This window comes from Cupressus sempervirens, chromosome 3 (assembly GCF_028749045.1).
Source record: "Cupressus sempervirens isolate cs-2001-9-10 chromosome 3, ASM2874904v1, whole genome shotgun sequence".
Lineage (NCBI taxonomy): Eukaryota > Viridiplantae > Streptophyta > Pinopsida > Cupressales > Cupressaceae > Cupressus > Cupressus sempervirens.
The window spans coordinates 831,034,479-831,053,519 of record NC_143120.1 but is presented as its reverse complement, the minus strand read 5'-3'; the positions used below and the strand labels follow the sequence as shown (position 1 = coordinate 831,053,519).

Sequence of the window (19,041 nt, the reverse complement as noted above, 5' to 3'; positions counted from 1 at the left end):
ATGTTTTAGCCCTTTAACATAGAGCACATTCAACAACAATTTGACCATTATTCAACAAAAGATTACCTATAACAGCAACTTCAGCAGAAGAACTAACAGCAAATCTTACTTTTTCACTCTTCATTTGTTTTATGGAATGAAACTTACTTAAGTCACCTATAAACTGTCCGGAGCAGCCACTATCAATTTACCATATATCCTTCTCATTTTTAGCTAGAAGGGCAGTTAAAACAACTAGAGCCTTAAGGAAAGCCACTTGGTTCTTCTTCTTCTATACCTTAACAACCTTTGACATCCCTTTGTTTCAGCCTTAATGACTGATCTTGCACCATAATTCTTACAAAACCTTTGAGTATGGCCAAACTCGTTACATCTTAACAAAATAGATTAAATCTTCTAAACGAACCAAAGAGATTCCTTTCAAAATTATAAGTCTTTCTTCTAGGAGCACTGTTACATCCCAATTTTTGACCCAATTTAAAATGTTTATATAGCCGTTGAGGTTTCATGTAAAGTCAGTTGATAGTTAAAATTTGTTACAATCATGTGAAATGTTAAGATGGTTAATCTTTATAATTTCATATGAAGATGAAATGCTCATTAACCGTTATGATGATATTTTTAAGCTATTTTGGTAAGTTGATTATTTATCATGAATTCTTGGGAATTGAAAAGGCATTTAGCCGTTATGATCGTTTATGATTAATAACTTGTAAATGGTAAATCGTCTAAGGTTAGCCATTATGATCGTCTAAAGTGAAGTTTCATTATTTTAGAGATAAGCTAGGTATGGTAAATCTTAAGACTTAAATGGAACAGAGTCTTGTTATGTAAGATTTATCTATTACCATTTTTTGATGTGTGAACTAATAAATATTGTAACATCAGCTATGACAACTCTTTCACTATGCGATAGTGAATATCAAGTTGAGAGAGTCCATGATGTTATCACATTGAGAAATTCCATGATGAGAGTTGGATGTCATGTTGAGAGATTCCATGACTATTCATGTTGAAAGAGTTCGTGAGTAAAGGCTTAGCTGTGAGTCTTACAAAAAATTTCATGTTGAGCAATTCCATGATTATTAGTTATGAATAAATTATTTTTCATGTGAGCTATTCCATGATTATAAATAATTGTGTTACCATGTTAAGCATATGAATGCATACTAATCTAGTTACTAAATTTCATATTAGCTAAGAGGAAGTGTTAAATATTTTAGCCTTGTATGAAATTCTGAATACCATGATTCAGAAATGGCTAATTTATATCAAATATGCACTAACATATTTCTGGAGAAATTCTGTATTTAATTTTATCCTGGCAGGTCTTTTATATTACTCCATTGTATTCTCTCTCTTATTTCTTTCTGGGTCCTGCATATTTGCTGGTGACAGTTATCCTTTTGGATTTTGGTTACTTATTGCCAAGAGGAAGCTTATTAAAGAGTTATTGCATATATGGCAACCGGATACATTAAGAAACAGATGTCAACATGCAAGATTATTCCTCTGTCACCGCTCGCTTCAGGTTAATATTCATTCCTTAAGTGATGATGGTAGCGGAAGCAAGACATATATAATCTCCAGTTTTACCGTTACCAGAGATATTCATTTTTGCGATTGATGAGCTTCCTTCATAAATACGGCTTCTTATGAACTGCTGCATCTGAATGCACGGCCTCTGTATTTTTTATCAACTGCATCTCAGATTTACGTTTTTGGTAACTCAGTTTTGGTTAAACATCTCACTCAGATTTGATGATGATAATATTAGATAGTTGTGTTCTTCAACATCTGCGAACTGCCTGGATCAGAGGTGATTTTAGTGAATGATAATTCCTGTGTTCGTAGAGCAGTAGCTCTGATATATTGTAATCATGATGACTTCTTCAATATAAAAGATTTATTTGTTGGGGCTGGGTTGTTTCCCTCATTGAAGAGGGTTTCTTTCCCAGGATACATTGATATGTTCAGTTTATAGTTTCTAGTCCAGTTTAACACTAGAGGGGGTCGGTGGGGAGAGGCAAATTAGCAGTGTACAAAATATTTAACCAATTTAATCTTCTGATTGATTTACTTTGTGATCTTCATATAGCAATTAAAGCAAACACAAAAGCACTTACAAAAGACTACACAGCTAGGATCTCCTGTACCAATCCAGCCTCGAACCCGAATTGCGTACACTGTTTAAGGGCTTCAACTCCTATTCTTTACTTACAACTTAGAGAGCTTCCACCATACTCAACTCTTTCACAACATTCTGAAGTCAAACTCATATCAACTTACAACTTTCAGATGTTTTAAGAAACAAATTACATCAATTCTGAAATCATGATTCAACAAACAATTCTGTAACTGCTTTACCATAATTCTGAATAACTTTGCAGAATGAAAAGTCCAAGATACAACTTTCTGTGAATTAAGACAAATATATATATATATATATAACAGATGTTTTTCTTTTGAGGATCAAATTATATTCTGCAAATACCAGAGATGTAAGTATATTCTGAAGATACCAGAGATGTAAACAATGTCTTACCCTGAAAACTTCAGTTACACAATCTGAATTCAATTAATTTCTGTGACTTCGAACTTATCAATCTGACGATTTTACTGCTTATGACTTTTCTGTGACTTCTAATATATCAATCTGAAGATTTTACTGTTTATGACTTTTCTCAGTCTTTACAATGACTTCAAAATTTAAACAGAAAATATACCTGTATAATCAGTGTTTTCTTCAAAACTCTTCTTTAACATCCAACTGTTACTTTACGGTAACAAACTTCTTTCTCTGTGTATGATACCTCCTTCGGATTGTTTAATACCTTTTTTTCATTTATAAACATACAACTGACATCCTTTTTATTTTCATTCTGCACACTACATTTTCAATGACTTCACAAATGTATATGTAGGCCCAATTTACTTCAGTTACAAACAGTTTCCAAACTGAACTTATAATTTTGAGAATTGTGTTAAGTGTTTCAGTAGTTGTAACAAAGAAATCACGACAATTGAACACGCAGTTTCAAATTGCCTTTGACCACTGAGTCATCTCCAGCATGTACCAGAATGTGTCTCTTATTAAGACCTGCCTGAGTGTGTACCCAATACCAAAGTAAATATTATTGAGCCATCAAAAAAACAGTTTTTGTCTATTACCCATAAACAAATATACAGATCACATATTTACTGGTGGTACCCCAATAATCTTCAGTTTCTAATACTTCCAGACAACAAATACACGCAGTTTGAAACTTGGGTAGATGGCAATAATAAAAATAAGATCAACACTGTCAAAGAAATCTATTATATGCGTCATCGTTAAAACACGATGTCTGTTCCTTGATATAGTTTGCTGCTGTCAGAACATGATGTGCTGTCAAAATATGATATTTGTTTCTTTAATCCTGTTCACTGGAGATTACTTTGTCATATAAGGTACTTTGATATTAACATCTGCGTTTATCGAACACGGAAGTCATAGCCAGAACAAAGTCACAGTTGTCTTCAGACCGATTTGTGAATCATTTGTTGCATTCAGTCTGTAATCATATCCAGGTATGTTCTTTACAACCATTTTTATCTTCTTAGTAGTGTTCTTGACATCAATTACACCAACACAATTGTGATCTTTGTTTAATAACACATTCATTATCTTTTCATAATATCCACTACTATGTTTCCAATTCTTTTGATACGTAAGAAAATAGTTACATGAATGTCAAGCGCCAAATCTTTACTTGCCTTGATCCTTTTGCTAGCAGTCAAAGTTTACTACATCTTCGAGAATTTAATTGGTGTAAGGCTAAATTTCCTTCCAACTTTAATGCTTGACCATTCCTTATCTTTTGCATTAGCAAATCCCTCCACAAAGCCTTAATTGGTTCAGCAACATTACTCGGGAAGTAACAAAGGGCTTCATTTAAAATGAGAAATGGATAGCCTATGATTATAATTCATTAAAGATCCCATCTTCTTTGCCATTTGCCTAGATTTGGTTTTTACCTTTTCTAGCCTTTCCCCTTTATTATAGAAGTTTGATGATTATACATGTTTCTATTATTTTCTATTTTCTTAACAAAGATATTGTAAAAATGAAAGAAGGTTGTTATTCAGTACACTATTTCCCAAAGTTGCCACCATATCATCCTTGTCCTACCCATACTGAAATTATTACGGAAGTAATTGGTAAAATACTTGCTTGTTATTAATAAAGACTAGACGATCAATTTATACAAAAGAATGAGGCAATGTTTCCTTAGGAAACGATTGTAAAGAATAGAAACATTCTATTTGGAGAAAGCAAAAAACGAAAGGAAACTAAAGCTTAATTAGATATTTACAATAGATAACCATTAACTAATAATAGACAACTTATCTATTATTGTAATACCCTCCCTTAATGGTTAATCTATCTATCACACCAACCTATCCTCTGAATTTGACAAACTTATCACGACCAAGAGGCTTGGTGAGAATGTCTGCAGTCTGATCTATGGTAGGAACATACTACAAATCTATAGTCTCGTCTTCAACCAACTATCGTATGTAATGATAGTGAACATCCACATGCTTGGTTCGTTCATGGAAGACAGGATTTCGTACTAGCTTGATAACGCCTTCGTTGTCAACAAACAGAGTAGTCAGTCCTACTGGTGACATCTACATATCCCCAAGCATCCGACGAAGCCAAACAACTTCACATCCTGCCTTAACAGTCCCTTAATATTCAGCCTCTGTAGAAGAGAGAGAAAATGCCTACTGCTTCTTACTAGTCCATGTGACTGCACCGGAAACCAAACTGAACACATATCCAGATGTTGATTTTTTATCATCACCAGAGCCTACCCAATTTGAATCTGTGAACCCACTGAGTTTAGGATTAGAAATTCGAGAGTACAGAACTCCATAATCTAAAATGCCCTTCACATAACGAATCACATGCTTTGCTGCCATCCAATGATCAGCCTTAGGAGCTGTCATAAAGCGTGAAATATAGCTGACTACAAAGTTGATATCAAGCCTAGTAGTAGAGAGGTAGATGAGGCTGCCTACTAGTTGCCTGTATGTAGTATCATCAACAGAAGGAGAATCAGATTTTGTTGATAACTTGAGACCTATCTCCATAGGTGTAGATGCAAGTTTCCAATCCTGCATACGGAATTTGTCTAACAAGGCCCTAGCGTATTTGGACTGAGAGATGAATATACCCGAAGATTGTTGCTAAACTTCAACACCTAGTCAATAATACATGAGCCCAAGGTCAGTGATATCAAAAGACTGGCATAAATTCTGTTTGATTCCCTAAATCAAAGATGTTGAACTACCAGTGATAATCAGATCATCCACATAAATAACCAGAAGGATAATGTCACTGTCAGTAGTCTTGATGTATAGATTTGAGTTTGAAGAACTCCTCTTGAAGCCTTGATCACTGAAGTACTTATCAATCTTTATGTACCATGCCCGAGGGGCCTGCTTCAAGCCATAGAGAGCTTTTACCAATCTGAGAACATGATGGTCTTTACTAGCAACTTTGAAACCAGGAGGTTGCATCATGTAGACCTCTTCATGGAGATCACCATTCAGGAAAGCACTCTTGACGTCCATTTGAGGGACCTTCCAACCAAACTAAGCTGCCATGGCTAGGACTAATTTGATGGTGCTCATCTTTGCAGTAGGAGCAAAGGTCTCCTCATAATCAATGCCCTGACGCTGAGAAAAGCCCTTCACCACTAGACGAGCTTTGTACTTATCCAAAGTACCATCTGATTTGTATTTGATTTTGAGGACCCATTTGCAGCCAATGGGTTTCTTCCCTGGTGGAAAATCAGAAAGGACCCAAGTGTTGTTCTTCAGCAAACTCTGGTGTTCAGACATTGTTCCACTCTGGAATTCCTTTAGCCTAGGAATATGTTTGAGGTTCAAACATACTGTTAATGTTGGCCATGAGAGCAAAGTTAACAAAATCTGTAGTTTTCCTCTTTTTCCAAGCAGTTCTCCCATCAATGATCTCATCATCACAAAGATCAGCAAGTGTCTTAGCCCACCACTTAGGCCGGATAGGAGAATGACCAACATTAGTTCCAGGAGATGCTTTATTAACAGGATCCTCATCAGAAGAATCTGGATCAAACTCAAGTGAAGCATCTACAAAGCGAGGTGATCCTACAAGAGAAGTTGGAGGTGTCTGTATAGGCATCACTGGAATAACTGGAGCTACAAGGGCTACTGGAGCCCTCCCATCAGGTGGACCTAATGGAAGCCGAACTCCCAAATCATGAGCCATCATAAGCTGGTCTATTGGATCAAGCACAGGAGAAACAGTCATGAAAGGTCCTCGCTGCTCATCAAAGACTACATCTCAACTGTAGATGAGACGAGATGTCTCAACATCGATCAGGGAGTAGGCTTTTTGAAGACTGCTATATCCAGCAAGCATCAGTTACTAACTCTTGGCATCCAACTTGGTGCATGAAGCATTAGGGATCCAAACAAAAGCAAGGGAGCCAAAAACCTTCAATTACTGATTCTGGGCTTGCAACCTGACCAAGCCTCTTTCGAAGTATTACATTTGACCGCCACTATGGGTGACCGGTTCAACAAATAAACTGCAGTGTTAACTACTTCTGCCCAAAACTACTTTGGAACATGTCTGTGTTCAAGCATAGAAAGAGCCATCTCAATGATTGTCCTATTCCAACATTTAGCTACACTGTTCTGTTGTAGCATGTGGGGTGTGGTTAACTGGCGTTTAATGCCATGTGTATCCAAAAAGCTAGAGAAAACATTAGAACAAAATTACCCCCCATTGTCTGATCTAAGAGTAATAATAGATTTCCCAGACTCTTTTTCAACTAAAGGTTTAAACTTCTGAAATACAAGAAATGCATCTAATTTATTTTAAGGAAGTACACCCACATTTTTCTACTGAAATCATCAATGAAAAACAAAAAATACCTGGACCCAAGAACAGGAGTGGCCATAGGGCCGCAAATATCGGCATTAACAAGCTTAAGTATCTGAGAAGCTCGCCATGAATCGCCACAGGTGAAAGACGTGCGATGTTGCTTCCCAGCCTGGCATGCATCACAAACTCCAAGCTTTTGAGTCTAAATCTCAAGTAAGCCAAGAACAAGCTCATCTGGAGCAAGTTGTGAGAGATAATGCACATTTAAGTGCCCATCTCGCTGATGCCAAATTGTGTTGACAGAAGATCGCCGAGCAATCATAGCGAAGTCCTAAGAATCACCAGAATCAGTAACTCTAAAAAGACCATGATCCTCAAGACCCACTGCAACAATAGACTTAGTTGCCCGATCAGCGATGGTGCATTGATGTGAACTGAAGGTCACGGCCAAGTATGGAGAGTGTCGTAGCAATTGACTCACTGAGAGTAGATTTGGTTCCATCCCTGGCACGTAGTACACATCAAGGAATATGAAATTTCTCCCGACAAACTAAATCTGAATGTTGCCTTTACCGACAACCGTGTACTCTTCTCCGCCACCAAAAATAACAAAATCTGAATAAGGCTGGTAGTCAGAAAACCAGTCTCTGCGGTGAGTGAAATGACAAGAGGCACCTGAATCAATGTACCAAACAGACGACTTCACATGATCTGCAGGTCTTTTAGCCATGAAGGCATAAAAAGCAGATTATGCCTACTCAGTGTGCTCTGCACTGTTTGCTTTGGGCTACGAACCTGATTGCTTAGACTGTGCAGCTAAGCGTTTCCGACATTCAACCTTTATGTGTCCAAACTTGCAGCAGTAGTTGCATTGAATGTTCTTCTTTCGAGAACCATCTGATGCTGGAGCAGAAGACTTCTGCTGAGATGGCAGATGAAACTTGCCTTTATCCTTCTGAAAGGATTTCACAGCAAAGGCTTGCTTTGTGGAGGTGGAACTAGAGCTGCTACCGAACTGTTGTTTCCATCGATCTTGCTGTAAGCAACAGTGTGCAGAGATCAGTGAACTTTAAATCAGCACTAGAAGATGTGATGCTGAGAGTCTCGACAAAATGCTCATAGGATTTTGGTAAACTCCGAAGAGTGATAACCACAATATCCTCATCCTCCATCTTGCGACCGATGGCAAGTAACTGATCACGAATTTCCTAAATCTGATTCAGGTGTTCCTGGAGCGAGGTGCACTCATCCATGACAATAGAAAACAAAGTGTTCTTCAGAAAGAAGGCTCTGCTTCTGTCAGAAGTCTCATGAAGACTTTTGAGATGTGTCCACATCTCGGCAGCAATCTTGTCGGATGGAATCTGAGAAAAGCTGATCATCAGCCACGGATAATTTGAGAAGGATCACTACGTCTCGATTATTCAAATCCCATGTATCTTGATCAGGACCCGGAGAAGTTGGACGCTTCATAAAAATTGCGATGATTCGTTGCTTCCAAGTGCCATAATTTCGACCATTGAATTTGAAGTTATGCTCGAGCAGAATGTTTGTCAGAGATGCCATAGCGCGTTTTTCAATGAAAACTGTGAAAATCTATGAAGGCACATTCTTGGAGGCAAAAAAACGGAAGACCCAAAAAAATCAGAGAGGGACCGAGAAGAGAGCTCAAAAAAGCCAGAAGGAATATGTTGTCATTTTCTGGATCCACTGGCTCAAAAATCGAGGCACCAAGAAAAAACAGACAACAACCCAGTTGATCTCTCGAAAAACCCACCAAGAATCTGAAATCAAAAAAAATTCCGAACCCAAAAATTAGGGTTTCGAGCAAAAAACCAGCTCAACGGCCATGGAGCAGAAAAATGGTGGTTGCAAGCAAAAAAAAATTGTCCAATTTTGTTCAAAATAGGGGCGGTTTTGTCTGCAATGAGATTTTGGGAAAACAAATTGTGATTCCTCCCTCCAAAACGCTACCCGTGACCTCAGGAAAAAAACACAAGCCGTTTGCAAATTGTGATTCCTCCCTCCAAAATGCTACCCATGACCTCAATAAAAAAAACACGAGCCGTTTGCAAATTGTGAGTTTGCAATAAAAAATGCACAGGTTTTTCAATGTTTGGATGATGCCTATCAATTGCAGACGCAAGCCAACCATACAAAGGGAGAAACCAGGTGCTTTGGAAGAAGAAATCACGCCCAGAAATGTAGTTATAAGTCGCGCGACCAGGAGGAAGAAAATGTGATTTGCACAGACGCGATTTGCAGATACCAGTCACAAATACGCGATTTTGAGTTGGCAACCAAGAAATCACGATTTGCAAGTAGTTGTCCAGTCGTGAGTTGCAAAATCGCGATTCGGAGAGAACAAAACCTGCGAATTTCTTCTAGGCAAAGAACCATAGGCAGGTTTTTGGAGAAATTCACTGAAAAAATTTAAGTATTATCTCTAATACCATATTACGGAAGTAATTGGTAAAATACTTGCTTGTTATTAACAAAGGCTAGACAGTCAATTAATACAAAAGAATGAGACAATGTTTCCTTAGGAAATGATCATAAAGAATAGAAACATTCTATTCTAGAGAAAGCAAAAAATGAAAGAAAACTAAAGCTTAATTAGATATTTACAATAGATAACCATTAACTAATAATAGACGACTTATCTATTATTGTAATACAAATTGCTTCCACATTTCTAGTGACCTTGACATAATATATCAAGGCCTAAATAAATGTAAAATTTTATATAGGTTGGTCACATTGATAGGGCTTAGGCTGGGGTCCCATGGAGGGGGGCTTCATTCAAAATAGAGTGGGTAACCACTGAAAATTTTTAGGAGTATTTAATAATGAGCAGTCTCATGAATTTTTAGTTTGTTTCATCTTAAGAAATTTGGCTCCTAAATTTAAGGAAGTTAGTGGTCCCATGAATTTTAAAGTGAAGAACAGCGAAATATTTTAAATTTATCATTTAGTTTTACTGGCAAAATAATGAGCAACTGTTGACATGTGGCAAAAAATTCCCTAAGCTAGCGGAGCTATTTCCAGCCCTGCCCCATTTCCATCTGCTCAAATTGAGAGGGTTAAAAAGCCAAAGCTCCTATTTCATAGGAAAAGGTTCCAAATAAACCTTTAACCCCCCCAACTCCCCCCCTCCCGGCAAAAAAAAAAAAATTTATCATAGGGCCTCCCACTTCACAAGAATAGAGCCCATGCTCCGCCCCCCAAGGAACCTCAGCCTTAGTTTAGGGTTTAAAATTTTCCCCCACCAGCTTAGGAGACATTTTTGCTGCCTGTCAACCCATCTACAATTCTTAGCATTAACTATTGGTAAAAAATTATTTTCAACTACTTTCAGAATTAGCTGTTCCAGAAATAAAAACATGAAATCACGAACTTTCTAAAAATTTATACATAACTCTTAAGCTTCCCCATTACAATAAACCCATAGGACCACCTGCTCATGAAATGCACCTAAAAAATCTCAACAGCACCTGTTGAAATATTTTACAAAGCCGGTTTGCATTGGACGACAGCCTTAATCTCAATTTTAAAACAAAGACATCACACAGAAGTATGTGCTATAATACCAGCATATACATCTACTTAAAATACAACTTAGTAAGGCTAAAGCCTGCAACACAACCATAAATTGCGAACCTCTCATCTCGGAGGTCTTGGCTTCGAGTGTACTCGAGCTTGACACATAGTAATGATTAATTTCAACAAATAATAATAATAAATAATTGATGCAGGAGCATCTTGCATCCAAAATAAAGGGGAGACATGTTGAATGTAAAATTTAAAAAACTAAAATAAAAAAAAACTAAAAATACAAAAAAAAAAAAAAAAAGGCAAAAAAAAAAAAAAAAAAAATCTGGAGGAGAGAGAAAAGTGACGAAAATTAATAATAAAAAAATAAAAAGGAGAAAAGAAAGGAAAAAAAGATTTTTATTTTCGAGGTGCATAGGTGGCATAAATAGAAAAATTTAAAAAAATAGTTGTCATTACATTAATCGAGGTGTGTAGGTGGCATCTTAGAAGCTTGTGGAAAGTTTCTTAAATCTTGCATTTAATATTTGTTGTGATCCATAAAGGAAATGTAATTTTCTAATTGGGCCACATGGTGGTGCTTAGTTGTAATTCTAGAAGGTTATGGAAGTTTTAGAAGGTTGTGGATGTTGTGTAGGAGGAATTCTAGAAGGTTGTGGATAAGTCATGCATAGGGTGGTAAGTGCCTATTTAAGCAAGGCATATGAGCATTTCTAATGAAGCTCAAGGGGGAAGTTTGAGAAGTAGAAGCTAGAAGGCGTGAAGACTTCAAGGTGTGAAAACTCTAAAGGTGTAGCTCTTCAAGTAGAAGTTATTGGTGAAGCTCTTGGTGTGAAGACTCTTATTTAGGATTTCTCTTATGTTGAAGAAGTCATATCATCTTGTGGGTGTTGTAAGGATCTTCAAGTATAATAAAAATTTTTGTGAAGCATTTTTTTTTCTCTTGGTCTCCATATTGTTGCTTTCTTGATTGTGAGTGGGTAAGGGTGGTGTGGCCCTCTATCAATAATCTAGGCTTCAGCCCATTACCTATCAAAAAACAATACAACTTAGTACAGAATGCATACTAAATAGCATAGTTGTCCTCAAACATTGAAGTTCACCTAAAAACAAACATTTGACCTTTTAATATAATAATTAATACACAAACTTACTTGTAAAGCATAAGTTAGTCGAATATTTTCCTCCATGATATCATGTCTATATGAGAGTGCCTTTGATGCAGCATCCACAAGATCCTGTTGTTGCTGATCAAATGCCTGTCTGACAATACCGGCAATCAGTCATTGCTCTCAACAACTAACCTACATACACAGAGACTAAATAGGAATAAAAAAAGTATGCAAAGGTAAGGATGTATAGTAACCATGCGCATTGTAGCAATTCGCTTTTCCAGAACATGCTTTTCATTGTGTAGTTTTAGCTCCTGCTTTGTAAAAATGAGTAAGTAAAAATCAATTCAGTGCAATTTTCCTGGTGAAGTGCATCCTCTCTAATGCAACCTATCCATTATCATGGTCAAATAATTACATGCTTTTAGGCAACTACTACAGTTTGAATTCCTCTTCCTCGTGCCTTGATAGCATTATCTGCGAGACGTTTTCGAAGTTGCAGAATCTCCTCCTCCTGCGCCCTGCCCCTTAGAAACCAATCCTGCTTCAGACAAATATGATACATTTGTAAATTCCATTGGCATCAAACTACAGTTCACTATCCATGCTAATTACATCAATTGTCTAGAATATAAACCAGTACCTGCTTCCATAGGTTGCTCTGACTAGTAATTTCAGGTGATCGCAATAAGCCTTGACCAGATAATGGAGCCCTAGAATCCGAATCGCCTTCTCTGTGGTACCTATAATATTTGAAAAACTTGTATAAATTTAAAATCCTAGTGTTGACCTTACTTAACAGTCTCTGCAAAAGTATAGCAATAAAATGACCATTACTTAGGAGAGCATATAACATTAGATTGCTCAAAATAGACACTACAAAGTTAAATATCAACATGTAGATACCTATTGGGAGAAACTGATCTTGAAGATGGTGACGAAAGTTGAGAAAAAGTACTATAATCACCAGCAGCTTGTCCAGCAATAACCCCCTGATTCAACCCTCTTGGATTTGAATTTAACACGTTGCCTGCAGAATTATTTTGACTTGTTGGCAAGCCAGCAGTAGGAGTTGTTGCCTGACTGCTATACTCAGGTAAAAGATTCTGATGGACAACTAATGTTCTTTGCAAATCAGGTTGTGATCCATTACTGGGCGATCTTTCTCCATTCAAAGAAGGAACATGTCCACAATCTTCCACAGCATTCCTTTTGGGAGGTGACTGCATACCTGCCTTCTGAGATGCTTGAAATGGATTCTCTTCAGGCTGTCTTGAAGATGAAGGTTCTTGTTTCTGCCAATAGGTTACAGGTTCAAGAAATGTCTCAAGGAGAAAAAATTGCATAAATAAAGTTGAAAGGCCAAGAAACATAATTTGGAAAAAAATGTAATGAAGGTCATAAGCTTTCAGTCTTACCAAATGGAGATTGTAATAAAAAACATGGATAAAAAGTTAATGCAGAAAGAAAAAGACAACTGCTATCTGTTCTGGTCTTAAGAACTGTATACAGACTTTGCCAAACTATAAATCAACCAATGCTCTTCAAAAAAGCAATGACAAAGGGCAGAAAACATAGGGAGCAAGCATGTTAAACTCTAGACGAACACTGATACAAGGTAAAATTGATGATTATAGCCATATCAGCTACTGTAAATCTGCAAAGCATGTGTGAATGGTTCCACAATAAAAAGTCTTTTCAAGCCAAAACCAGGCAGCCTAATAAAAATGAAGTGTTATGTTGCTGAGATACAGTTTTCATGTGGAAGATATTTGCCCAGTTAAACTGGCAGAGGTGAATTTATCACACCAATTTTATGGTTTTTTATTAATTTTTCTCTCTGTTGATTTCACTTTTACCTAATAGAATTTATAGAAAAGTCAAAAAGGATTTGAGACTCGGGGCTTTAATCAGCTAGACAAACCTTAAAAATAAGGTTTGGACACAAAAACAACCAGGTTGAGCATAAGAAGCTGACATGCTGCCAACCTGGCAAGCATACAGCTAAAGAGAAAAATATTGACAAGGACAGATGTGGATCTTTCCCAACACTGACTGCAATATGAGCTTAAACCTCGGGAAAATCTCTATTTCAGATGCATTCTGACTCTAAGCAGGCCCCAAAGATTTTGCATCCATGCTGAGTTTCCTCTTGTGATAGCCCAAGTATCCACAAACACAGAATCTGCTATTATTGTTAACATTTCAGTCATTTTCTTACTCACTATGTTGGCCATTTATTAATTTACCTACTTACCGTCTCTGTTCATGAACATTTGACATGTTTAAATTGGTGAGTTAAAAACGTATGTGATAAAGTTTTTTCCTCAAAATTAAGGGGATCTGCATTGGAGCTGACAACACGAAAACGGTGATTAATACGAGCCTCAAAAATTTGTTAGAAGGACCCATGGATTACAAAAGATTTTAACGTACAAAGATGCTGATGTAAACATATCATACCACTGCTCTATGTCTTAACACAAATAAGATACCATTAGAACAAATAGATGCTTATGCCTGCCCGTTCCAAATCACCCAAGAAACAGAGTTCACTGCCAACAGAGTTTAGAGCTTCCCAAACAGATTCCAGACCATCATTTTAGAGTCTAGATAAAGCACACTCAAACAGAAAGAAAGATTTAAAACCGCAGCATTTTGCAGGCCTGCAAATCCCCTGCTTGCATAGACAACAGCTCTCTATAGCAAAGCAACTCAAGAAATTGGGATTGTGTCTTCTGTGGCAGACTATTTCTACACTTGATTGCAAGGTTTTGGCGTCGACCAGGACAGCAAAACAAATTCCCCAGATAAAGATAGTTTAAAAGCTACTTCTTAATATTTGAAAAATAATATTATATAATACCTATCATATTAATGTTTAATGAAGAAACGAAATCAATCATCAAACTCAACAGTAGTAACCTTTAATATAATCTGCCAACTTATTTTCTACAAGAAAAGAATTTAAAGGAGATTTGCAATATAAAGGTGAATTCGTTCAATCTCCCAACACTTGAGTCACCAATGTAGCTGATTTAAGCTTGAGTCGCGATATAAAAGCACTATCAAATTTAAGATTTTATTTTGAATTGTTATAGGTATTGTGACAAATCAGCATGTCTATCTCCGCTGTAATTTTCTACGGTAAAATTTTGAAAAAATATTATGTGGATTCTGCCACGGATGGCCAAGCACAGCCTAGAATTGTTGGAACACCCAAACCTACTCTGTGACCTGCTTCCATTCGTCCTATAATAGGATCAAAAAGCAAGGAATCCCAAAACAAATGTTTTTGCCATCCACAAAGTAGAGGCTTTCTTCAACAGAGGACTTTGGCCTCTCTTAACTTAAAGCAGTAGAGACAAAGAAATAGCAAGGTCTGCCACCTAAGAAGAGAGGTGAGGAGAGCATGTGAAAGAGAGCTTAATCTTACATGCAACAGTATATATGTGATTCATGAATCTATCAGGGATAATCTTCAGGTGATGCACAATTTAAGGAATTCAAAAGCCTCTCACGGATAATCTTGAGGTGATGCACAAATTCATGTGTCTCCTTGGCAATTTGCCTCCAAAATGCATTTTTCACTTCCAATAACAGAATCTTCATCCCTCACTCTCCAATTATCAACTAGCTGTAATGTCCCTTTCTAGAAGCACCAGATATCTAGCTCTAAATTCATGCATCCAAAACGAAACAAAGAGCAAAATGTAGTTAGAGACATAGTTTCCAAACTCTAGGAGTACTCTTATTTATTTTGCTGGGGAGTTTTCTCAAATTTAACTCTGGATTTAGACACAAAAAAAGTGGGTAAAAATGTGAATGCTGACAAAACATTGATTTAACTGCATTTTCACATGATTATTGTGTTATAAACCATTTAATTTATCTTTGGAAGTGTCAATTTTTAATTTAATACATTTTTTAATTACATTTTACAAAAAAACAAAAATTTAAGAGGCTACAGTATCTATTACTCGTACAGTTGCCATATTTTTGCCAAGTTTTTGTTGAGTATTTGCAGAGATTTTGCCGAGTTGAAAATTTAGTCCTGCCAAGCGCTCTCCGAGTCCAAGTCTGCAAACTATGGTTAGAGATATGATCCTTACTCAAAAATAAAATGCAATAAGCATGATTTGGAAAACTGCACCCAGATTAGATAATAATGTAGATATAAGCCATGAAATATATCCAATTCTAATGTAAGGAAATACACACACACACACACACACAGCCTAGGCTCAACATCAGGACCTTATCATTTGTGGTTTCATGTGGTCCTTGTGATGTACCTAGCGCAGGGTTTAACCTGTTCCCCTCTGTATGTCAATCTATCACCTCTTATGATTGATTGAATTCAACAATTGATCAATGTGGGGTTAGTAAGGGAGATGAAATAGGCTACCCTTGACCCACAACCTAGGCCCAAGGTCATGACCTTATCCTCCTTTCATGAGGAGACCTCGTAACACTCAACCACCTTTTCAAGGCACCATACCTAGTGAGGAATCTTTCACCATTCATTACCCTCCTTGCACGCCCTTCATTCCACATGATCAATAAATTTACGGATATTTAGACTCAAGCATATTTCTGATTTCATAAATATATACATGCATGAGCAATATTACTTCTTTATACCACAGTAATCTAAGAACTTATAAACGATCATCTTGCTGTTGAAATATTTGCTGTTTCTTCAATAAGTAAGAAATCATATATAAGATTATCATTCCTAGCAAAGAATTCACAAATGAGACCCATTGATATTTCATATTGATTCATAAATAATATTCTGATCCTCTGTGGTTGAGTGATACAATTGTTAGAGAAGTCTGATTGGTTCAATTTGGTCTTCTTCTCTTGTCGTCTCACTTGTTGTTCTCATGTTGCTTCTCTACTCTTAAGTCCATGTGTGTTCTTTTGCTGTCGTGCAATTATCTCTAATGTGCATGAGTTCACTTGTTTAATGCCCTTGGTTACATTCATACCCTCTTCTTGGGATGAAAGAGTCATGTCTCTTCCAGTTGGCATCCTCTCCACTTGCTAATCGCAACCCTTGGTCAATATTAAATCACAGCTCTTGAAGTTCGTGTAATTTTTTCCTTGGCTATCATTTGAGCATTCTCAAGGCAAATATCTTGTTTGGTTTGGTAGGGGTGTTCAGTAAGGGCAAATTTGAAGATTCTATTATGGTCAATATTATCTCTCCATTCTTATAGTGCATTAATTATACATGCCAGCTCTTCACTTCATGCCTCCTGAGTAAAGATAATAAACCGTCACTACAGATGCTCGCTTTCCATGTGGTGATTCTTCGACTGGATGCTAATATTGACCGAACAAGAAGTTAAACAGTCACCGTGATGAAACCTGTCTGTCATCAAACTATACTTATTATAGTGTGCAAATTATGTAATTTATACTTAATGTTGAGTATTGAGCTGGCATGATCTTGCCCACTATTTTTGTTATCATGTGTGAATTATATATATATAAAATATTCAATATATACGACCTATAGATTTATTATTTATATTTATAGACCTAAATTAAAACCTTGTACATATTATATCAAATGTTTTATATTCAAATTAAATTAAATAAATGTTAGACAAAAGTCTACAACACAACAGTAACTTCTGAACCTCTCATCTGGGAGGTCTTGGGTTCAAGTTTACTTGAGCTTAACACATAATAATAATTAATTTCAACAAATAATAATAACTAATCTAGGTTTTGGCACATTACCTATCCAAAAAATATATATATATACATTTTAATTTCAATTATTTTATTTACTATATTAAAATATTTATATCATTATCTTACTTTACTAAACAAAAAATTTGACTACTGAATTTCAAATCTGTTCTTTATTATAACATTAAATTCTTCACATCTATTTAACAATTTTGAACTATTTTGATAATTTTGTGGATATTTTTAATATTTATGTCTACTTTTTTAAATATCAAACTTATAAACGACAAATTTAATCACAACCATTTTCCAACTTCCCCCCTTACAAAAGTTCATCCAAATTTTATCATAAACGAACAGGAGTTTGAGCCTGAACCTTGTGACATGGTAAATAGCAGTGTAACTTGATTGGCAAGAATTTGGAAAGGCTCATTTGTAGTCTGATTAGTGCTTAATTATTTTTCTTCAGTATACATTACTTGGATACTTGATGCTTGAGAAAATTAGCCTCTGAATTTACATAAGAGCATGACCAGCATTTTTGAGATACCAAATATATGTTATGGAAACAAAATCAAGAATTGCCTATTACTAAAGATGAGAAATGCTGCCAGTCAACCAATGAAAAGTTGCTATAGTTTTTTCTGCAGAAAAGTCAGTTTCCAATTTAACTGCTTCAAATAATACAATAGCCTCACTGAAGCAAAAGATTGCACCTAGAATTACCACCGGACAACAAAACAACTTAGCAGTAAAACATCTAAAGCATATACATTCAAAGTCCACAGGTTACTTACATAATTTTGAAGTTCCCAATTTGTCAACTGAAGTTCAGTCCTCAAGTGTTCATTCTCTTGCATCTGATAACAAAACAAGGATTTGAACAATCTTTCAAATTTCAACCCAATTTTCAATTTGCATTGGTTTCAATAATATTGTAATACTTCATCCACAAAAATTTCTAATAACAAAATCTGAGCAAAATTAGAAATTTCATCATACCTTTGCTCTAAACACAAATAGTAACTACAAATTCAAATGTTGGTGATTTATGTAAAATTCAGGGATTTGGAGCATCAAAGATCATTTTAACAAATCTTGGTTTACAGTTCATCGAATTTTATGATCTATCCGATGTTACTGTTAGTCCCTTAAATTTTATTCTATATTTTGTAGAGTGGACACAATACCATTGATCAGTTTGTAATTGTGTTATATGCTAATACGTTAATCTGCAAATCAAACCATTTATCACTTTTTGCATACTGTTGACAAAGAATTGTATCTTGAAATAAATTTCCTGTAAGGCACAAGCTAACAACGGTCTATATCCTTGCATTAAGTTAATCATCTGCCAGTTACAGTTCTGTTTGGATGACGGAAATTCCTTTTGGAAATAAATGTGACCTTCTCACCCATTCAAAATTCAAACATACAATATTGTAGGTCCCAAGCATCCAATATTTTACTGCAAACATTGGAATTATCATCAACTGAGTATTTATTAGTTGTTACCACCAGTATCTCTATGAAATAAACCATAAATTTGATTGTGTAATAATATAAATAAACACGCTTCTATCCAATACTATTTGCAGTATATCAAATTGAATTGAGTGCAGATTGAACAGTAATGAATTTCTGTTACTGATACTTCAGAAATGACATAAACAAAACAATTATAATCATTATGAAACCAATCCAGACCTCAGATTGAAAGCTCTGAATATAATTATGTAGGATAGCAGC

The 19,041-nt window shown here is 35.9% G+C and overlaps 1 protein-coding gene across 6 annotated transcripts in view; it reads right to left on the bottom strand.

Moving 5' to 3' along the window:
- LOC149569359 (uncharacterized) overlaps positions 1-19,041 on the bottom strand; it is a 141,914-nt gene that overhangs the window by 98,159 nt on the left and 24,714 nt on the right. For all 6 annotated transcript variants that reach the window (XR_016362738.1, XR_016362737.1, XM_089822066.1 and 3 more), the window contains exons 2-7: positions 18,090-18,152; positions 12,493-12,881; positions 12,230-12,329; positions 12,050-12,127; positions 11,841-11,900; positions 11,629-11,733 (exon numbers count right to left, since the gene is read on the bottom strand). Coding sequence is in view for 4 of the 6 variants with exons in the window: in XM_089822066.1 (XP_089678192.1) it covers positions 11,629-11,733; positions 11,841-11,900; positions 12,050-12,127; positions 12,230-12,329; positions 12,493-12,881; positions 18,090-18,152 (795 nt within the window). In the remaining 2 variants the exon portion in view is untranslated. The remainder of the gene's footprint in view (positions 1-11,628; positions 11,734-11,840; positions 11,901-12,049; positions 12,128-12,229; positions 12,330-12,492; positions 12,882-18,089; positions 18,153-19,041) is intronic.